The 22514-nt window shown below is 43.8% G+C and overlaps 1 protein-coding gene across 3 annotated transcripts in view; it reads left to right on the top strand.

The window, feature by feature from the left end:
- C6H12orf75 (chromosome 6 C12orf75 homolog) overlaps positions 1-22276 on the top strand; it is a 175490-nt gene extending 153214 nt beyond the window's left edge. For all 3 annotated transcript variants that reach the window (XM_063930512.1, XM_063930514.1, XM_063930513.1), the window contains exons 4-5: positions 13775-13851; positions 21623-22276. In XM_063930512.1, coding sequence (XP_063786582.1) covers positions 13775-13851; positions 21623-21687 — 142 coding nt within the window. In that variant the 3' untranslated portion in view covers positions 21688-22276. The remainder of the gene's footprint in view (positions 1-13774; positions 13852-21622) is intronic.
- Positions 22277-22514: the final 238 nt, after the last annotated feature.

The raw sequence follows: 22514 nt of genomic DNA, 5'->3' as shown, positions 1-22514 counted from the left end.
CTCTTTCTGTGGGTTCTTCCTGGGTGGCTCTCCGGGGGGGTGTCTTGGCTTTACAGCTCTGCTGAGCGGCTACTTAGTCGGGATCGAACGCGTTTGCGAAGTTCTACAAGTTCGATACTTTGGCCGCTAAGGACCTTCAGTTTGGTCGATCAGTTCTGCAAGAACCTCAGCACTCTCCCACCCGGTTTGGGAGTTCTGGTACATCCCCATGGTACTAATGTGGACCCCAGTATCCTCTAGGATGTAAGAGAAAATAGAATTTTAATTACCTACCAGTAAATCCTTTTCTTGTAGTCCGTAGAGCAGGGGTGGGGAACCTTTGGCTCTCCAGCTGTTAAACTACACATACCAGCATGCCTTGCTACAGTTTTGCTATTTGGCCATGCTAAAACTGTTGCAGGGCATGCTGGGATGTGTAGTTCAACAGCTGGAGGGCCGAAGGTTCCCCATCCCTGCCATAGAGGATACTGGGCGCCCGCCGGGTGCTTCGTTTTTCTGCACTTTTATTTGGTTAAGTATTATTGTTGGTTCAGCCATTGCTGTTCCTGTTCAAGTTTTGGTTTGCATGGCTTTCCTCTTGGTTTTTGCGTGCTGGTTCGAGTCTCACCACTGTTCAGTTAAATCATTCTCTCGAAGTATGTCAGTCTCCTCGGGCACAGTTTCTAGACTGAGTCTGGTAGAAGGGGCATAGAGGGAGGAGCCAGCCGACACTATTGATTTCTTAAAGTGTCCATGGCTCCTAGTGGACCAGTCTATACCCCATGGTACTAATGTGGACACCAGTATCCTCTACGGACTACGAGAAAAGGATTTACCGGTAGGTGATTCAAATCCTATTTCTCTAACGTCCTAAGTGGATGCTGGGGACTCCGTAAGGACCATGGGGATTAGCGGCTCCGCAGGAGACTGGGCACAACTATAAAGAAAGCTTTTAGACTACTGGTGTGCACTGGCTCCTCCCACTAAGACCCTCCTCCAGACTTCAGTTAGATTCTTGTGCCCGGCTGAGCTGGATGCACACTAGGGGCTCTCCTGAGCACCTAGAAAGAAAGTATATTTAGGTTTTTTATTTTCAATGAGATCTGCTGGCAACAGACTCACTGCAGCGAGGGACTAAGGGGAGAAGAAGCGAACCTACCTAACAGGTGGTAGTTTGGGCTTCTTAGGCTACTGGACACCATTAGCTCCAGAGGGATCGACCGCAGGACCCGACCTTGGTGTTCGTTCCCGGAGCTGCGCCGCCGTCCCCCTTACAGAGCCAGAAGCAACGAAGAGGTCCGGAAAATCGGCGGCAGAAGACTTCGGTCTTCACCAAGGTAGCGCACAGCACTGCAGCTGTGCGCCATTGCTCCTCATGTACACCTCACACTTCGGTCACTGATGGGTGCAGGGTACTGGGGGGGGGCGCCCTGAGGGCAATAAATAACACCTTGGCTGGCAAATATACATCATATATAGTCCTAGAGGCTATATAGATGTAAAATTACCCCTGCCAGTATTACAGAAAAAGCGGGAGAAAGTCCGCCGAAAAGGGGGCGGGGCTTCTCCCTCAGCACACTGGCGCCATTGTTCCCTCACGGTTCCGCTGGAAGGAAGCTCCCTGGCTCTCCCCTGCAGTCTGAATACTACAGAAGGGTAAAAAAGAGAGGGGGGGCACTAAATTTAGACGCAGTATAGATATATATATATATATATATATATATATATATATATATATATATATATATAATATATATAAAAAAAGCAGCTTTAGGGAAAACACTCATTGATAGTGGGATCCCAGTGTTATATAGCGCTCTGGTGTGTGCTGGCATACTCTCTCTCGGTCTCCCCAAAGGGCTTTGTGGGGTCCTGTCCTCTGTCAGAGCATTCCCTGTGTGTTTGCGGTGTGTCGGTACGGCTGTGTCGACATGTTTGATGAGGAGGCTTATGTGGAGGCGGAGCAGATGCCTGTAAATGTGATGTCACCCCCTGCGGGGTCGACACCTGAGTGGATGGTGCTGTGGAAGGAATTACGTGATAGTGTCGACTCCTTACATAAAAGGTTTGACGACATACCAAATGTGGGACAGCCGGCTTCTCAGCCTGTGTCTGCCCAGGCGTCTCAAAAACCATCAGGGGCTCTAAAACGCTCACTACCTCAGATGGTTGACGCAGATGTCGACACGGATACTGACTCCAGTGTCGACGACGAGGAGACTAATGTAACTTCCAGTAGGGCCACACGTTACATGATTGAGGCAATGAAAAATGTGTTGTGCATTTCTGATGTTACCCCCGGTACCACAAAAAAGGGTATAATGTTTGGAGAGAAAAAACTACCAGTAGCTTTTCCTCCATCTGAAGAGTTAAATGAAGTGTGTGAAGAAGCGTGGGCTTCCCCTGATAAAAAGCTGGTAATTTCTAAGAGGTTACTAATGGCGTACCCTTTCCCGCCAGAGGATAGGTCACGCTGGGAAACACCCACTAGGGTGGATAAAGCGCTCACACGCTTGTCAAAGAAGGTGGCACTACCGTCTCCGGATACGGCCGCCCTGAAGGAATCTGCTGATAGAAAGCAGGAGGCTATCCTGAAATCTATATACAGGTTGAGTATCCCATATCCAAATATTCCGAAATACGGAATATTCCGAAATACGGACTTTTTTGCGTGAGAGTGAGATAGTGAAACCTTTGTTTTTTGATGGCTCAATGTACACAAACTTTGTTTAATACACAAAGTTATAAAAAATATTGTATTAAATGACATTCAGGCTGTGTGTATAAGGTGTATATGAAACATAAATGAATTGTGTGAATGTAGATACTTTGTTCAATGCACAAAGTTACAAAAAATATTTGCTAAAATTACCTTCAGGCTGTGTGTATAAGGTGTATATGTAACATAAATGCATTCTGTGCTTAGATTTAGGTCCCATCACCATGATATCTCATTATAGTATGCAATTATTCCAAAATACGGAAAAATCCCATATCCAAAATACCTCTGGTCCCAAGCATTTTGGATAAGGGATACTCAACCTGTATACACACACAGGTGTTATACTGAGACCGGCTATAGCTTCAGCCTGGATGTGCAGTGCTGCTGCTGCGTGGTCAGATTCCCTGTCAGAAAATATAGATACCCTAGACAGGGACACTATTTTGCTAAACGTAGAGCATATAAAAGACGCACTTTTATACATGAGGCATGCACAGAGGGATATTTGCCGGCTGGCATCCAAAATTAGTGCGATGTCCATTTCTGCCAGGAGAGGGTTATGGACTCGGCAGTGGACAGGTGATGCAGATTCCAAACGACACATGGAAGTTCTGCCTTATAAGGGTGAGGAATTGTTCGGGGATGGTCTCTCGGACCTCGTTTCCACAGCAACAGCTGGGAAGTCTACATTTTTACCCCATGTTCCCTCACAACCAAAGAAAGCACCGTATTATCAGATACAGTCCTTTCGGCCCAATAGGGGCAAGCGGGTTAAAGGCGCGTCCTTTCTGCCCAGAGGCAGAGGTAGAGGGAAAAAGCTGCAGCATACAGCCAGTTCCCAGGAGCAAAAGTCCTCCCCCCTTCCTCTAAGTCCACAGCATGACGCTGGGGCTCCACAGGCGGAGCCAGGTACGGTGGGGGCCCGTCTCAAAAATGTCAGCTATCAGTGGGCTCGCTCACGGGTGGATCCCTGGATCCTTCAAGTAGTATCTCAGGGGTACAAACTGGAATTCGAGACGTCTCCCCCCCGCCGTTTCCTCAAATCTGCCTTGCCAACCACTCCCTCAGGCAGGGAGGCAGTGTTGCAGGCAATTCAAAAGCTGTATTCACAACAAGTGATAGTAAAGGTGCCCCTACTTCAACAAGGAAGGGGTTACTATTCCACTATTCAAGTTCAAGATGGAATCGCTCAGGGCGGTTATTGCAAGCCTGGACTAGGGGGATTACATGGTATCGCTGGACTTCAAGGATGCTTACCTACATGTCCCCATTTACCATCCTCACCAGGAGTACCTCAGGTTTGTGGTACAAGATTGTGATTACCAATTCCAGACGTTGCCGTTCGGTCTCTCCACGGCTCCGAGGGTCTTTATCAAGGTAATGGCGGAAATGATGATACTCCTTTGAAGGAAGGGAGTTTTAATTATCCCGTACTTGGACGATCACCTGATAAAGGCGAGGTCCAGAGAGCAGTTGTTGGTAGGGGTAGCACTATCTCGGGAAGTGCTACAACAGCACGGCTGGATTCTAAACATTCCAAAGTCACAGCTGGTCCCTACGACACGCCTGCTGTTCCTAGGGATGGTTCTGGACACAGAACAGAGAAAAGTGTTTCTCCCGGAGGAAAAGGCCAAGGAGCTGTCATCTCTAGTCAGAGGCCTCCTAAAACCAAAACAGGTGTCGGTGCATCACTGCACGCGGATCCTGGGAAAAATGGTAGCTTCCTACGAAGCGATTCCATTCGGCAGGTTTCATGCAAGAACCTTTCAGTGGGACCTGTTGGACAAGTGGTCCGGATCGCATCTTCAGATACATCGTCTGATAAAATTCAAAGGGAAAGGGAAGAATTGGACTTGTAGTGGCGCACTTAAGTTAAGTAAATGTATTTAAAATATAACTTTTATTAACATCTAAATAAAAGAGCCAAGAACTGTGAAATTGATAAAATCAATACAAACAAATGTGAGACAAAGTGCAACATATAGTGTTAAAAACACACACTCTTTAAGTCCACTGTGCTGTGCAATGTCTAATATATACAGTAAATATGTTGCAGGTTCTATGACCTTATTGGTAATTAACTGGTGCTGTCAGATATCAGGTCAGGTGCAGGTTTGAATCAGATTTATAGTATTATGTTATTATTAATTGTTTTGTTGTCTAATAAATTCCATAACTCTATTCGACTTGATTCTTCTGTGTCGACCGTCTACACCACACTTTGATACATATATTTAATCTATAATAATGATGAATGTGTACTGTGTGACAATATGTGTAACAGACTGTATCCCGAGATTAATCCTTATTACAGTAAATCGTGTGGAACAGAACTGTGCGCTCTCAGTCTCAGCTGTCAGCGCATTACTCCGGTTGATAGGTATCCACAACTAGTGCCTATAACAATTCCTTAGCACGGAATAGGTTTAAAGTTGTAAAGTGTACAATCAAATGATGAACAGAGTACCACTCTTTATTTAGAACATTAATAAGTGCTCTCAGTCTCTGCTGTCAGCCCTTACTCATTCCTTATCACAGAGTGAGTTTGTAGTCATAAAATGTATAAGCACATAATGGGCAGGGTACCTCTCTATTATTTGAGACGTTAATCAGTGCTCTCAGTTCTCTGCTGTCAGCACTCACTGAGGGTATCCCCCATATCTAAACCCATAAAGATGACTACCGTTTGTCAGAATTTGTAAGTGGTACCATATGTTAAGGTCTGTTAACCACACTGCAATGTTCACATTAATACACCAAAACTCCCTGAATTGGGATTATAATATCTCTATCACTTGGTGCTCTCAGTCTATGCTGTCAGCACTCATTATTCAAATCAGTGAAAGGGTATACAGTGAAGATAACTGTTGATATATTTTTAATTATTTATATTTATATCGGACACATACGCCTTTAATCAACTGGTTATATATCAGGGCTGTTACACCTTTAATTTCTTCTCACAATGTTATCACCATCAGTATTAAGTGTAACAGTAATAAATACTTGTCGCCTATCTAGGCCATATTTAGTATAGGAATTAATGGTATAACATACCGATGGGTGTGAAAATTTAACACCTTAATGCATGGTCACAAATAATGTTATAAATAATTACAAGTCTCTGTTTCAGATATTCAGTACTCTCAGTCACTATAATTAGTGTTGGAGTCTCATTTATAAAGGTAGACTTATTATAGAAGCTACATAAATATGAGCATCTTATAATATATATCTTTTTTCTTTCTCTGTTTTGATTTTAATAATAATGGCTTATATGTGCCAGTTGATTAATCACATTGGTTACTGAGACCTCCAACTATGCAATCAGAGTATCGGTTTCACTACATTCAATTGATGTTAATGAATGCCTGTGTTTTGGATTTCTAATTGCCTGTTACTTCCCAACACTTTGTGTGAAATTACTTATTCGTTATTCATTGCCTGGGCCATATCAAACATATATAAAGGCCCTGTGTTGTTTGTAGCTGAATGCAATTCCTGGTTAATATTAAACACTGTTGCGTTAAAGCAGCTACCTATAAGCTGTTTGTTATAACAAGATAGCTGCCCTCATGTGGCAGTGAGAGGTGGAAGTTATACAGGGCTCCTCTATGTAATTGTACTAGGAGCTGATAAGCCGATACAATGTTGCTAAACTGAGTTGCAATCTAAACTGATTTGCAATCTGAACTGAGCTGAGGCGTGAATGGAACCGATACTGCACCTAACCTTATGCCTTATCTCATAGACAGTTCACTATATATACACATTCGCTGACTATTACATTTTTCTGACTAGCACATTGCAATATGACATGCACGATGGATTAAACACGATGGATGAAACTAAAACTGTGAAACGCGCGTCGGCGATTCACACTCTTAACCATGTGTTTAATCCATCGTGCATGTCATATTGCAGTGTGCTAGTCAGAAAAATGTAATAGTCAGCGAATGTGTATATATAGTGAACTGTCTATGAGATAAGGCATAAGGTTAGGTGCAGTATCGGTTCCATTCACGCCTCAGCTCAGTTCAGATTGCAACTCAGTTTAGATTGCAACTCAGTTTAGCAACATTGTATCGGCTTATCAGCTCCTAGTACAATTACATAGAGGAGCCCTGTATAACTTCCACCTCTCACTGCCACATGAGGGCAGCTATCTTGTTATAACAAACAGCTTATAGGTAGCTGCTTTAACGCAACAGTGTTTAATATTAACCAGGAATTGCATTCAGCTACAAACAACACAGGGCCTTTATATATGTTTGATATGGCCCAGGCAATGAATAACGAATAAGTAATTTCACACAAAGTGTTGGGAAGTAACAGGCAATTAGAAATCCAAAACACAGGCATTCATTAACATCAATTGAATGTAGTGAAACCGATACTCTGATTGCATAGTTGGAGGTCTCAGTAACCAATGTGATTAATCAACTGGCACATATAAGCCATTATTATTAAAATCAAAACAGAGAAAGAAAAAAGATATATATTATAAGATGCTCATATTTATGTAGCTTCTATAATAAGTCTACCTTTATAAATGAGACTCCAACACTAATTATAGTGACTGAGAGTACTGAATATCTGAAACAGAGACTTGTAATTATTTATAACATTATTTGTGACCATGCATTAAGGTGTTAAATTTTCACACCCATCGGTATGTTATACCATTAATTCCTATACTAAATATGGCCTAGATAGGCGACAAGTATTTATTACTGTTACACTTAATACTGATGGTGATAACATTGTGAGAAGAAATTAAAGGTGTAACAGCCCTGATATATAACCAGTTGATTAAAGGCGTATGTGTCCGATATAAATATAAATAATTAAAAATATATCAACAGTTATCTTCACTGTATACCCTTTCACTGATTTGAATAATGAGTGCTGACAGCATAGACTGAGAGCACCAAGTGATAGAGATATTATAATCCCAATTCAGGGAGTTTTGGTGTATTAATGTGAACATTGCAGTGTGGTTAACAGACCTTAACATATGGTACCACTTACAAATTCTGACAAACGGTAGTCATCTTTATGGGTTTAGATATGGGGGATACCCTCAGTGAGTGCTGACAGCAGAGAACTGAGAGCACTGATTAACGTCTCAAATAATAGAGAGGTACCCTGCCCATTATGTGCTTATACATTTTATGACTACAAACTCACTCTGTGATAAGGAATGAGTAAGGGCTGACAGCAGAGACTGAGAGCACTTATTAATGTTCTAAATAAAGAGTGGTACTCTGTTCATCATTTGATTGTACACTTTACAACTTTAAACCTATTCCGTGCTAAGGAATTGTTATAGGCACTAGTTGTGGATACCTATCAACCGGAGTAATGCGCTGACAGCTGAGACTGAGAGCGCACAGTTCTGTTCCACACGATTTACTGTAATAAGGATTAATCTCGGGATACAGTCTGTTACACATATTGTCACACAGTACACATTCATCATTATTATAGATTAAATATATGTGTCAAAGTGTGGTGTAGACGGTCGACACAGAAGAATCAAGTCGAATAGAGTTATGGAATTTATTAGACAACAAAACAATTAATAATAACATAATACTATAAATCTGATTCAAACCTGCACCTGACCTGATATCTGACAGCACCAGTTAATTACCAATAAGGTCATAGAACCTGCAACATATTTACTGTATATATTAGACATTGCACAGCACAGTGGACTTAAAGAGTGTGTGTTTTTAACACTATATGTTGCACTTTGTCTCATATTTGTTTGTATTGATTTTATCAATTTCACAGTTCTTGGCTCTTTTATGAAGATGTTAATAAAAGTTATATTTTAAATACATTTACTTAACTTAAGTGCGCCACTACAAGTCCAATTCTTCCCTTTCCCTTTGAATTCAGTCTTTCATATTGGCAACAATATATTAAGTGGCAGCACCCCCTAAACCTGACCAGATATAAGGCAGCATAATATATGAAGGGGTATTGTATATAAACCTTGTTACTAGTGCAGTAGTCTCCCCATCCCCTTTTCCCCTTTTTACAACATCGTCTGATAACCCTGTCTCCGAGGACAAGGGTGTCTCTGCTGTGGTGGCTGCAGAGTGCTCATCTTCTAGAGGGCCGCAGATTCGGCATACAGGACTGGGTCCTGGTGACCACGGATGCCAGCCTTCGAGGCTGGGGAGCAGTCACACAGGGAAGAAACGTCCAAGGACTATGGTCAAGTCAGGAGACTTCCCTGCACATAAATATTCTGGAACTAAGGGCCATTTACAATGCCCTAAGTCAGGCAAAACCCCTGCTGCAAAACCAGCCGGTACTGATCCAGTCAGACAACATCACGGCGGTCGCCCGTGTAAATCGACAGGGCGGCACGAGAAGCAGGACGGCGATGGCAGAAGCTACAAGGATTCTCCGATGGGCGGAAAATCACGTGTTAGCACTGTCAGCAGTGTTCATTCCGGGAGTGGACAACTGGGAAGCAGACTTCCTCAGCAGGCACGACCTCCACCCGGGAGAGTGGGGACTTCATCCAGAAGTCTTTCAAATGATTGTAAACCAGTGGGAAAAACCACAGGTTGACAAGATGGCGTCCCGCCTAAACAAAAAGCTAGAAAAATAATGCGCCAGGTCGAGAGACCCGCAGGCGATAGCTGTGGACGCTCTGGTAACATCGTGGGTGTACCGATCGGTTTATGTGTTCACTCCTCTTCCTCTCATACCAAAGGTACTGAGGATAATAAGGAGAAGAGGAGTAAGAACTGTACTCATTGTTCCGGATTGGCCAAGAAGAGCGTGGTTTCCGGAACTTCAAGAAATGATGTCAGAGGACCCATGGCCTCTACCGCTCAGACAAGACCTGCTGCAGCAGGGGCCCTGTCTGTTCCAAGACTTACCGTGGCTGCGTTTGACGGCATGGCGGTTGAACACCGGATCCTGAAGGAAAAGGGCATTCCGGAGGAAGTCATTCCTACGCTGATAAAAGCTAGGAAAGACGTAACCGCAAACCATTATCACCGCATATGGCGAAAATATGTTGCGTGGTGTGAGGCCAGGAAGGCTCCAACGGAAGAATTTCAGCTGGGCCGGTTCCTGCACTTCCTACAGTCAGGGGTGACTATGGGCCTTAAATTGGGTTCCATTAAGGTCCAGATTTCGGCTCTATCGATTTTCTTCCAGAGAGAATTGGCTTCACTACCTGAAGTTCAGACTTTTGCTAAGGGAGTGCTGCATATACAGCCCCCTTTTGTGCCTCCAGTGGCACCTTGGGATCTCAACGTGGTGTTGGATTTCCTAAAGTCACATTGGTTTGAGCCACTTAAAACCGTGGAATTGAAGTATCTCACGTGGAAAGTGGTCATGTTGTTGGCCTTGGCTTCGGCCAGGCGGGTATCAGAATTGGCGGCTTTGTCATGTAAAAGCCCTTATCTGATTTTCCATATGGATAGGGCAGAATTGAGGACTCGTCCCCAGTTTCTCCCCAAAGTGGTATCAGCTTTTCATCTGAACCAACCTATCGTGGTGCCTGCGGCTACAAATGACTTGGAGGCTTCCAAGTTGTTGGATGTAGTCAGGGCCCTAAAAATTTATGTTTCCAGGACAGCTGGAGTCAGGAAGACTGACTCGCTCTTTATCCTGTATGTGCCCAACAAGTTGGGTGCACCTGCTTCTAAACAGACTATTGCTCGCTGGATCTGTAGTACGATTCAGCTTGCACATTCTGCGGCTGGACTGCCGCATCCTAAATCAGTGAAAGCCCATTCCACGAGGAAAGTGGGCTCTTCTTAGGCGGCTGCCCGAGGGGTCTCGGCTCTTCAACTTTGCCGAGCTGCAACTTGGTCAGGGGCAAACACGTTTGCAAAATTCTACAAATTTGATACCCTGGCTGAGGAGGACCTTGAGTTCTCTCATTCGGTGCTGCAGAGTCATCCGCACTCTCCCGCCCGTTTGGGAGCTTTGGTATAATCCCAGTGGTCCTTACGGAGTCCCCAGCATCCACTTAGGACGTTAGAGAAAATAAGAATTTACTCACCGGTAATTCTATTTCTCATAGTCCGTAGTGGATGCTAGGCGCCCATCCCAAGTGCGGATTGTCTGCAATACTTGTATATAGTTATTGCTTAACTAAAGGGTTATTGTTGAGCTATCTGTTGAGAGGCTCAGTTGTTTTCATGCTGTTAACTGGGTATTGTATCACGAGTTATACGGTGTGATTGGTGTGGCTGGTATGAGTCTTACCCGGGATTCAAAATCCTTCCTAATTGTGTCAGCTCTTCCGGGCACAGTATCCTAACTGAAGTCTGGAGGAGGGTCTTAGTGGGAGGAGCCAGTGCACACCAGTAGCCTAAAAGTTTTCTTTATAGTTGTGCCCAGTCTCCTGCGGAGCCGCTAATCCCCATGGTCCTTACGGAGTCCCCAGCATCCACTACGGACTATGAGAAATAGAATTACCGGTGAGTAAATTCTTATTTTTTTTTATTACATTTTTTTCTGTGTGATTAAAGTCATTTCAAGCCCTGCATATATAATCCATGTAGGATTACTAAACTGCCCGAAGGGTTCATATGATAGCACACCAAATACACCAGATATCTGCAAAAATGCTCACATACAGCCAAGCAACAGTGGAAATCACGCTCTAAGGCAGGCTCTCCATTTCAAACGTATGCTCTCATCCTTCAGTCCTGCCCTTTCCCTTGCTAAATAGTCGTACTTCAAGAACCTCATCTCCTAATCTTTGAACACCCAGCGCCTCTTTGCCATTGTGAACTACTCTGCCCACCCTCACCTCATCTCTCCTCACTCTCTGCTCTTGACTTTGCCACTTAATTCATATCCAACGTTTACTCCATATGACAGGACATCCCACCCCACCAGACTATCAGCAACCAGCCACCTCTTTTCCATTTACCACCCCTCCCCATCCCTCTTACCAACAGACATTTTTCTGCCATGTATCTGGTGAGGTAGTCCTGGCCCTAATCCATTCCTTCCCCCCCCCCCCCCCCCTTCCTCTCTCCCCTCCACCTCCCTACATGACCCTATCAGTCTCTGCTACCTCTCTCCTTCTGCCTGTTCTCATCTTGCCCACCTCCTCAATCTCTCTCCCTTTCATCAGGCACTGTCCCCTTTACCTTCATACATGCACACAACTCCCCTATTCTTAAACAACCTACCTTTACTCCAAACACCATCTCCAGCTACCGACCCATCTTTCTCCTCCCTTTTGCCTCCTAATTCCTCGAGAGTATTGTCTACAACTGCCTTACTGCCTTTCTTTCCTCCAACTCGCTGCTTGACGTAATAGTGTGTTACGTCCTCTCCACTCCAGTGAAACTGTCCTCACGAAAGTCTGCAGTGAACTTGTTGCTTAATCCAAGGCCCACTACTCTCTGCTTATTCTCCTTGACATCTCTGCTGCTTTTGACACTGGGACCACCCTATTCTTCTGCAAATCCTGAGTGATACTACCCTCTCCTGGCTGTCCTACCTTTCTGACATTTCCTTCTGTCTTCTCTCATGATTTTCTCCACCCCCCCAACACACACACACACACACACACACACACACACACACACACACACACACACACTTGCACTAACAGTAGGTGTCCCCCCAAGGTTCTGTTTTTGGTCCTCTCCTTTTCTCTCTATATGTCCTCTTTAGGTGAGCTCGTTGGCTCTTTTGACTTCCAGTATCATCTCTGTGCTGATGATACTCAAATCTACCTTACCTCCACTGACCTCTGCCCCCCACCCACCCACTCACTCGTATCTCCAATAGTTTCTTACCTCTTCTTTGTCACGGCACTTTCTTAAACTTAACATATCTAAGACTGAGCTGATCATCTTCCCATTCTCTCGCACAACTTTACCTCCCACACTTTCATTATCTGTTGATGGCGCTACGGTCTGCTCTAGCCCCCAAGTGCGATGTCTTGGAGTAATACTTGAACAACACATTTAGCACCTCTCTCAAACCTGCATTTCATTTTAAAGATATTTCCAGGAACAGACCCATTCTCGCCCAGAATACTATGAAGACCCTTATCCACTCACTGGTCATCTCCAGACTAGACTAATCTCCTGTCTGGAAAACCTGACACTCCTTTCCAATTCAAATCTGACCTTCTCTCCTTTTATACTCCCACCTGTCCTTCGCTCCGTTAATGCTTGCCGCCTCTCATGCCTGATTAATTCTCTCACTCTTACCGTCAAGTGTTTTAACATCGTTCTTCCTTTCTCTGAAATGCTCTACCTTACCTCTCCCCCTCAGACTCTCCACCTCTCTTCAAAACTTCAAACGGATTCTCAAGAACCACTCCTTCACCAAACTCAGCCACCTCTCATCCCAACTTGAAAGAGAGATAGATAGAGAGATAGATAGAGATATATATATCTCTATCTCGATCTCTCTATCTATATCTATATCTCTCTATCTCTATCTCTCTATCTCTAATTATGCTCACTATCTGCCCATCTGTGTCATCCTGGTCTGTCTGCCCCTTCCTTTTAAAATGTAAGCTCGGCCTTCTTCGCTCATGTGCTTTTGATTTTCTTACTTAAACTATCTTCTACTCCATACTCCCTTCAATGGCACCAAATCCCTCCCGTCTTCTGCCACCCTGATACTTATTTCAGTGTCGTCTGCTGATGCAGCTATATTTATGCACCCTGTACTTGTCCTATATTGTCTTGAACTGCAAGTCGCTGTTTTCCTGCTTTGCTTATTTGTTTATGTACTCTGTAATTTGGCGCTCCGGATCCCTTGTGGCACATATAAATAAAGGATAACAGCAACATAAAGGCATCCCTCATATTTGTTTTTTTTTTCTTATCCAAATGTATATAAAAATATAACCAGCACTCTATTAATCCCCAAGTGAAAAACTTGCCCAGATGACTTCTTGATAGATAAGTTCATCCATATAGCACATAATGAAGGAAGGGCACTAACCAGACTTTTTTATGAAAAGAATGACAAAACAACCTGTATCAACTTGCTAAATATTTTTATTTTTTATTCTTTTTAATAAATTTGTTTTTGTTATACCCTCCCTTTCAGGAATTATGGAGGAGTGTATGTAGGGCTACCAATAGGACCAGATGCCGCATCATCAAGCAGTTCAAAAGAAGCTCAAGGTAATTACTTTATTTCTCATGCTCGCTACATATCATTTTGAAGTGCTGGCTTTTCAGTCTACTGAAGGGCAAAGAAAAAAATATTTGTAATGAGACAACCCTACCACTCCTGGCGCTAATAATGTGATTTGTAGATAGAGTATATTAATTAATTAGTCACCATAGCTGCAAGTGATTAAGAGTTTGGTAGAGCGGATTTTATTCTTTTGTTTGTTGTAGCTATATATGCACAATAAAGTGTCTTTATATGTTGCTATTGTCATTTTAATTTTGCTTGTTATGTATGTGGTCTCCACAAAATTTTAGTGGAAAAGAATGAGTTTCTTTACTAATTATTAGAGAGCACGCAACAATTGGAGCAATTTTATTTAAGTTGCACACCAAAAAAAAAAGGAAATCACTTCTGTGCACACTTTTATTTCCACTACAGTTCGTGACAATTGTTCTTTTGACCACCATGAATGACCATGCAGTTCCAATAGTCCTGTAATACGGACAAAGTGATCTTTTCAGAACAGTACAATCATGCAAAATATCACTCAGTGGCGATTTTATAATGTTCATCTCGGGTCCGACGTCCCTCGAATAAAAAATGAAAGAACTGATCGTGTAGTTCGTCTTAGCCTTCCTTTATTGGAATATGTCCTTTATTGTAAGGGTCAAAAAATGGCAGATGGAGGGAATCGTACCGAACTCGCGTGAAAATGTGTGTATGCCCTCATAAAGGTATCTTGAACTCACTTGTCACGAAGTGAATCCCTCGTGGATGGACGTGGATCTTTCGCAAAAAAAAATATATACATTTCTCTGGCTGGGTCCACAGGTTATCCACAGGATAACATTGGGATATGCCGGAACAACAGCGGAAATGGCACCAAATAGTCACAAGCTTTCTGGCCTCCCAGGATGCATCGGGCTCGTCCATATAATCCCGCCCACCGACTCAGTCAAATCAGTTGTTTTTTGTTTGGTGCGGCAGGAGCCGGACCATGGTCACAGGGCTGCTGGTTATGGCAGCCCTAAGCTTTTATTATTTTCTTTTTATACTCTTACTATGTTTTGAGTGATCTTTCTTAACAGCGTCTTAAACGCATGCTAGAAAGTCGCTCCAACAACTCTCCACCGGGTTGCAACAACGCTTACCTCCGGGTACTAGTGCTGTCTCAGCGGGCGTCTGTGTCAGATGTTCTAGCAGGTCCAGCAGACGTTACCAGGCTGTGGCCGGAGCATGGGGAGAAGGTAAGGCATCGGTTCCACTTACTGGGGGAATTCGGACACAGCCGCACTGTATTGGTGGAAACTACAAACAGTGGTTGATGCGCCGCCACCCTTAGGTGCTCCAGCGCTATGCTTTAGGGATCATAGGCGCCAGGACTAGGTTGAGGCCGCGATCCCTGGAGTTTGTCAGCAGGGGGAGTCGGACGCTCTCCTGGTTGCCCCTCCCCCCAGTTCATGACCAGTTTCCGTGCGTCTCCCGTCCATGAACTGATTGCCTCACTTCAGGCTCAGACTCTACCATGAGGGAACTCTGTTGCAGCTTAGGCCGCTGCGACCGTGTACACTGGAGTTTACCGCCAAGACTGGGTCGCGGACAGGAGCGTCTGTATACACTAATCGTTCACTGAGCGTCTGTGTCCTTTATCCGTTACCGGAGCGGCAGTGTACACTAGTAGCGTCTGGATCCACTGAGCGTCTTTCGAATGTAGATCGATCCTGGAAGTGGGGTGAGTCTCCCTGTATCCCACTCTACTGAGTAAGGGTTATACAGTACTAAAATTCTATCTACTGTGTAGTATGACTAGTTAATTTTGGTACACAATGCATAGGAGGCCTGTACAGTACTGTTTTCTGCATAATATGACTGAAAAACTTATTGAAATAGCTATTTAAAAATAACAAACGGTAAATTGTACTCCTACATACTGGACAAGTATTTTTGTGGTTGATTATATACTCGTATGACAATGGCTAATATTTAACATGTGACTGACTGCTAGTGTGATTGCTGACTTTTATATGTTTGTCGGTATTGTTTCTGAACCTCAATTCGGGTGCTTGGGTTGTGGTCAGATTGATATCACTTCTATATTTATATAAGTGATCTCAGTCACAGAGAGTGTAGTATATTGTATAAACAGATTATTTACCATGTCTGAGCAGCAAAAGTGACGAGGATACTTTATCAGGGACTCCTACACCCTTAACATGTCTGTCTTGTAAAGTAGGGGTGTTAGCCCAGTATCTAACTTATGACGGGTTATGTGCAAACTGTTGTGCGTATCAGCAAAATAAAACACAGGTTTTGGTTCAGCAACCAGTAGATCCACCATGGGGTGTGTTTGCACAGACTTTATCTACAATAGCTGAGAGATTAGCACCTGCAGTGCCACACCCAGGAGTAGGATACACTATTAACCCTTACATGCAGCTCCCTTCTTGTGGGTTAATTCCAGCAGCTTCAACAAGTAAGCAGGCTAGTGAAACCAGGGTAGATACATCTATGTTACAGACTACACAAGACGATACAACAGATGAGGATACAGTGTATTCAAATACCCCATATGACGACCAGTCGGAGGGTTTCAGCTCAGAGGATATAGCTGAGCTTATTGATGCATGAAGGCTATTCTGTCTCTCGAAGAATCAGCTAAAGCAATAACAAAATCTAAAGCACCTGTGTTTAAACGTCCAAAAACAGTTAGGATGGAGTTTCCAGGGTCAGAAGATCTGACGGAAATTATGGAAGAACCTTGGGCTACACCCAATAAGAAATATAGAATTCCGAAAAAGTGGGATTCTTGCTATCCTTTTCCGGCTGAAGACTGTTCTAAAAGAGAAATTCCTCCTAAAGTAGATGCACATGTCATGCGACTTAAGCGAAAATCTATTTTACCATTGCCCTCTACCTCATTGAATGATGTCACAGATAGAAGAGTATATGGTTTCTTGAAAAACATTTTTTTCTCTGTCAGCGGCTGTTGTAAGGCCAGCTATGGCTTCGGCCTGGATGGCAAAAGCAATGGTAGAATGGGCGGAGGAACTAGTGTGGCCTCTCCGCACCTACCAGGGAGCAGGAGTCTCATCTCATCTGCGCAATATTTGGAAGAAGCAGCAATTGATATGGGTACGATTGCTTCTAAAGCATCAGCCTTAACGGTAGCCGCTCCTAGAGCAATTTGGCTACGTACTTGGAAAGCGGATGCAGAATCCAAGAAAGCTCTTGAAGCATTGCCTTTTGCTGGTAATATTTTGTTTGGAAAACAATTGACAGATATTCTGGAATCGGAAGCTGAATCCAAAAAGGTCAGGTTTCCGGCTAGTTATAACCCTAAAACGAGGGGTTCAAAATTTCGGCCATTTCGATGGCAAGGTAAAGCAAAAGGAAAGGATGATTCTAACCAACCCCAGTACAATAAATCAGCTAGGGGTAGGAAGCAATGAGCCAATAGACGGCCAGCTTCCAAGCCAGAACAGAAGCTATCAGTCTGAGGGTGCGGGCCTCCGCCTGGAGGATTCCACGGTTGGGGGCCGACTCCTTCACTTTGCACACATATGGCAGCAGTCGATGACCGATGCTTGGGTGCAGAAGGTGGTGTCTCTCAGTTATGGTTTCCCTTTCAAGAAGCAGCCTCCTCAAAGGTTTTTTTGCACCAGCCCGTCTCGTATAGAGTCGAAGGCCAGAGCTCTGCAAGAAGCAGTTCAGAAATTGCTTCAGTCTGGGGTAATTATCCCAGTACCCCTGACACAAAGGGGACGGGGGTTTTACGCCAACCTATTTTTGATTCAGAAGCCAAATGGATCATTCCGACCAATTCTCAATCTCAAGAGGTTAAACGAATACATTTGGGTTCCAAAGTTTCACATTGAGACGTTACGCTCCATAGTTTTGGCCATGGAACCAGGAGATTACATGGTATCTCTGGATGTACAGGATTCTTACCTGCATGTCCCCATAGCACGATCCCATCAGTGTTACCTCAGGTTTGCCATCCTCCAGCAACATTTTCAGTTCCAGTCTTTGCCCTTTGGGCTAGCGACAGCTCCCAGGGTTTTTACCAAAATTATGGTGGTTATAGCAGCTTATCTCCGCAAGCAGGGGATAAGAATTTTTCCATGCCTCGATGATCTTTTAATCTTGGCTCAATCCCAGAAATTTACTCTTGGGCCATCTCCAACAGACAATAGCTTGTCTACAAAGACACGGATGGCTCATAAATTGGGAAAGTAGTCCGAGTCCATCACAACAGATGGTTCGCTTGGGGGCCATATTGGATTCAAGTCTACAAAGAATGATCTTACCTGGGAAAAAGATATCCAAGGTGCAGGTAATGACTCAGGAATTGTTGCACAGTCAGACAGTATCAGTCCATGCAGCAATGCGAGTGATGGGTCTGATGGCGTCAACATTCGACATGGTGGAATATGCACAATTCCACTCCAGACCCCTACAGCACCTCATTCTAACCAGATGGAATGGAAAACATTGGACAATAAAAAGACATGATAAAGCTTCCAGTAAACGTAAAAAGGTCACTAGCCTGGTGGCTACAGACGGACCATCTAGACAAGGGGAGACCCTTTTGGATAGCAGATTGGCAAGTACTGACAACGGATGCCAGTCTTCAAGGCTGAGAAGCAGTGTTCGAAAATTTCTGGTTCCAGGGAAAATGGACCACAAGGGAAAGTTGCCTGCCAATAAATCTGTTGGAAATAAGGGCCATATATATAATATGTGTGTGTCATGCAGTCGTCTTAAGTGGTGGAAAACACAGTTCAGCATTCTCATATATGGCAACTCATTGTGATGTTTGAATTGTGGTACTCGCTATCTGGTTCCTTTTTTAATATGTGGCACTGGTTTCACCAGTTGCACATCATTACTATCATCATTACCGCCCAGTTTTTGTCACAAATACAAAGTAACACATTTAAGAGGATGTGGATTTATTTAGTATTCACATATCAGGATACAGATAGTTTGTGGGAGTTCCTTTATTTACCTAGATCAAATTAAAATCTTTAGGGAAGTAAAGATAGATGTCTCCCTTGTCAGTCCTTATACAAACAAGCTGGATTCACCACCATTTCACATACTCTATGCAATCTAAGATACAGGCATATACCTTCTTTTAACTAGATTATTATTAAAGTATTTTATATTCAACCGCTTCAAATGAAAAGTACATTTCGTAGGATGTATTTAAGAAAGGCATGTAGCACAGATGTACCGCATAATCTGTGTGCTGTGCATGGTATCAAACACTATTAAATACATTTTTTAGAATCCTAAAGGTGCATACACACTAGAAGATTCACTTTGTGAACAATATCTAGTGTTTCTCCTCCCTGGCCAGGCCGCCGACAGTGACATGCTGCGGCCGTCCTGAACATGCAGCATCTGACGATATGGTCAGATTGAGCGGCATGTACTGCCGACAGCGGGAGGGTGTTGACGAACCCTGGGAGCGCACGTCGGGCATCGCTTGCAGCATACACACTGGGCGATATTGTAAACAATATCACTCGGGAAGGTAAAAATTAGCAATATAGGGGGGTATTCAAGTGTCTGAAGCTGCCGTCTGTTATGAGCCACGGCTGTGGCTCATTTGCATTTTGGTTATGTATTTTATGTTATACTTCTGTTCATGTTCCCCGTGGGTGTCATGGGGTGCTCGGAGCTCACCCTTAAGGAGGGGATACTGTTATGAACCACAGGTAGTGGTTCATTCCTATTTTATGTTTATAAAGTTGTCTTGCATGCCAAGATTTCCTGTTGCTCTGTTTTAGAATACTCTTGTCTGCTGCCGCTGGTGAGTCTGTGTAATTGCAGCCTGTTCCCATGTGTTCAGCCTCACCTGGCTGCTAATTGCATCTTGTCAGTTTGGAGTCATGCAACAGGGCAGCTGCATGAGATTATTAATTAGGCCTCTCTGTTATATGCTGGCTGACTGCAATTCACAGACGCTGGTGATATTTCTGGGTATCCGGTCTGCTTGAGTTCTGAGCTTGGTTCCTGCTAGTTCCTGAGCTTCCTGTGTCGATTCCTGAGTCAGTCCCTGTGTCAATTCCTATGTCTGATCCCGTGTCCTGCCGTGAGGCGTTCCTGTCCTGAGGTCCAGTGCCTTTGCCTGTGCCTGGTCAAGTTTCTGGCTTCTTGGTGTCCACCGGTCTTTCGTTTGGGATTCTGCCTTTCCTCCAGTTCTAAGAGTCTGTGTCAGCAGCATTGGGAGTTCCTGTCCGTTTGCCAGTATTCGTACTGGTTCCGTGAGTAGCGGCTCTGCCGCGTCCGTCTGCCTAGGCCGCTGTATTCCATTATTATTTCTGTCACTGGTGTTTTGCAGAGGGTTCTGCTTATGCTGTCACCGCCGGTACACAAGTATTGTGTGGGCGTGTGGTCAGCATTTCCTTTGTTGTTCTTTTCCTTTGGCGGCAAGCTGCACATACATTTAGTTTTAGGCTAGTTAGTAGCCCCTGGCTTTGGTTGTTTCAGTAAGAGGGCCCCTTGTTATCACCCTGTCTCGGTACACTCTTTGTCTCTCATTAAGACCTGAGGGGGCATCGAAGTTGGGCAGACGTAATCCGCCCTTCAAACGCGGCTGCCATGGGCTCAAGCAACCATAGTCTCGCAAGAGTGTACTGACAGCACGGGCGAGACAACGGAGATAGGGCGCCAGGGGCTATTCCCTTTCCATTCCCCTTTCCCAGCATTACGTTCCAGTGCTCCGGTCCTTGCAATAAGATCTCCTCAGACCAGAGTGCTGGAATCATAACACCGTCTTGTCAGAAAGATGGCAGCTTCCGACATATTTAGATCGGAAGGGGTTGCGACCTGTTCATTAGTGCCCCATTTTTTCTGACACGTCGTATTTTCCAACTTGTCTGAATATTCACGGATTGGTGGCTTCAGCCGCTCAACCACGTGTATTGTCAGAAGCGCGGCCAAACCCAACAGGTTTTAGCCCCATTTCTGACAATGGCCCTCATTCCGAGTTGTTTGCTCGCTAGCTACTTTTAGCAGAAATGCAAACACAAAGCCGCCGCCCTCTGGGAGTGTATCTTAGCATAGCAGAATTGCTAACTAAAGATTAGCAATTCTGCTAAAAGTATTTCCTTGCAGTTTCTGAGTAGCTCCAGACCTACTCCTAGATTGCGATCACCTCAGTCCGTTTAGTTCCTGGTTTGACGTCACAAACACGCCCAGCGTCCGACCAGCCACTCCTGCGTTTTTACCTGGCACGCCTGCATTTTTTAGCACACTCCCTGAAAACGGCCAGTTTCTTCCCAGAAACACCCACTTCCTGTCGATCAGCAGCGCGATTGAAAAGCTTTGTTCGCCCGTGAGTAAAATAGCAGAGTTTTTGTGTAAAATTGCTTAGCGCGTGCGCCCTGCTGTGCATACGCATGCGCAGAATGGCCGGATTTTAGCCTATTAGCAATTCTGCTAAAAATAGCAGCGAGCGAACAACTCTGAGTGACCACCAATGTCAATCCGACTTTAAAAAAAAAGTCGGATTGGCAGTGACTGGAACGGGGTTTGGCCGCGGCACGGAATACTGACCTGTCAGATCCTTTCCGTCGGAAAAGATCCGACAGGTATTGAATTATACCCCATAGTCAACAATATCACCTAGTGTGTATGCACCATAACGTTACATTTATTTTCCATCTGTTAAAGAGTATTAAAACCTCTATTGAAACAATGACAGTATTATGGTCTCTTACTTATAAGGACTGTAAAAATAATATAACAAACCTCTTTTTATCATTCCAGCCCCCAGGGAATCATGCAAACGGATACCAAAGCCTGCATCCCCTCCTCCAGATAATGTCTGCTAGCACAGTGTTCTGTTGAAAACTTCTTATGATCAAAGTACGGGTAAATGTGCATCTGATTCTCTTGCGAGCGCTACTGGACATTTCATTCTGCAGAGGACACTGTTGGTCACTCTAGAAAGCTGCTACCTCCTGTTCTTTACTTGAGCCTACAGTAACTGACTTTTTAATTGCTACTGCAGTCCAGGAAGCATGTACAAGACGGTGCTAGTGTAATAAAGTATGTGTGGGATTTTATATAAACATTTATTCCATTTACGTTGAACTCCACAGCATCATTATCCTTCCCTGTAGACTAATGGACACTTTCTAACTACTGTACGTGTGTATCTGCCTTTTGCAATTAGCTGTTGGTAATGCTTATATACATCTTGAGTTTAATGTATAAGCTTACACTTCTGTGAATTAAAGGGTGATATAAAAAAAAGAATGTCTGACTTTCTTATAAGTAAGTTATTTACTGCAACTGATGTAATTTGAGCACAAAGTTTATTCTGGGTAATTATTTATTAACTTTTGAGGGGTTTTTTGTTTGAATGTACAAAACTAACTTTTTATATTCTGAATTGTTAATAAAGTTTCTTTAACTCTCGTCTGTTTTTGTTTTTTATAGGCTTTTGGATAAAATTTACTACATCTTTATAATTGCATGCACTAAAGAACTTCCGTGTGTGGGTTTATTTTCCTCTTTCCTCTGCACAAGTGAGTTGTCCTACTTTGCAACCACCACTATATACTGTAAATACACCAGAAAAAGTGGTCAGCAATGCTTTAACATTATTCACAGCAGCCAGCTGAAGTCGCTTTAGTAGTTTAAACTGGGCCCATAT

The sequence above is a fragment of the Pseudophryne corroboree genome, chromosome 6, assembly GCF_028390025.1.
Source record: "Pseudophryne corroboree isolate aPseCor3 chromosome 6, aPseCor3.hap2, whole genome shotgun sequence".
In the NCBI taxonomy this organism is placed as follows: domain Eukaryota; kingdom Metazoa; phylum Chordata; class Amphibia; order Anura; family Myobatrachidae; genus Pseudophryne; species Pseudophryne corroboree.
This window is presented reverse-complemented; position numbering and strand designations above follow the sequence as displayed.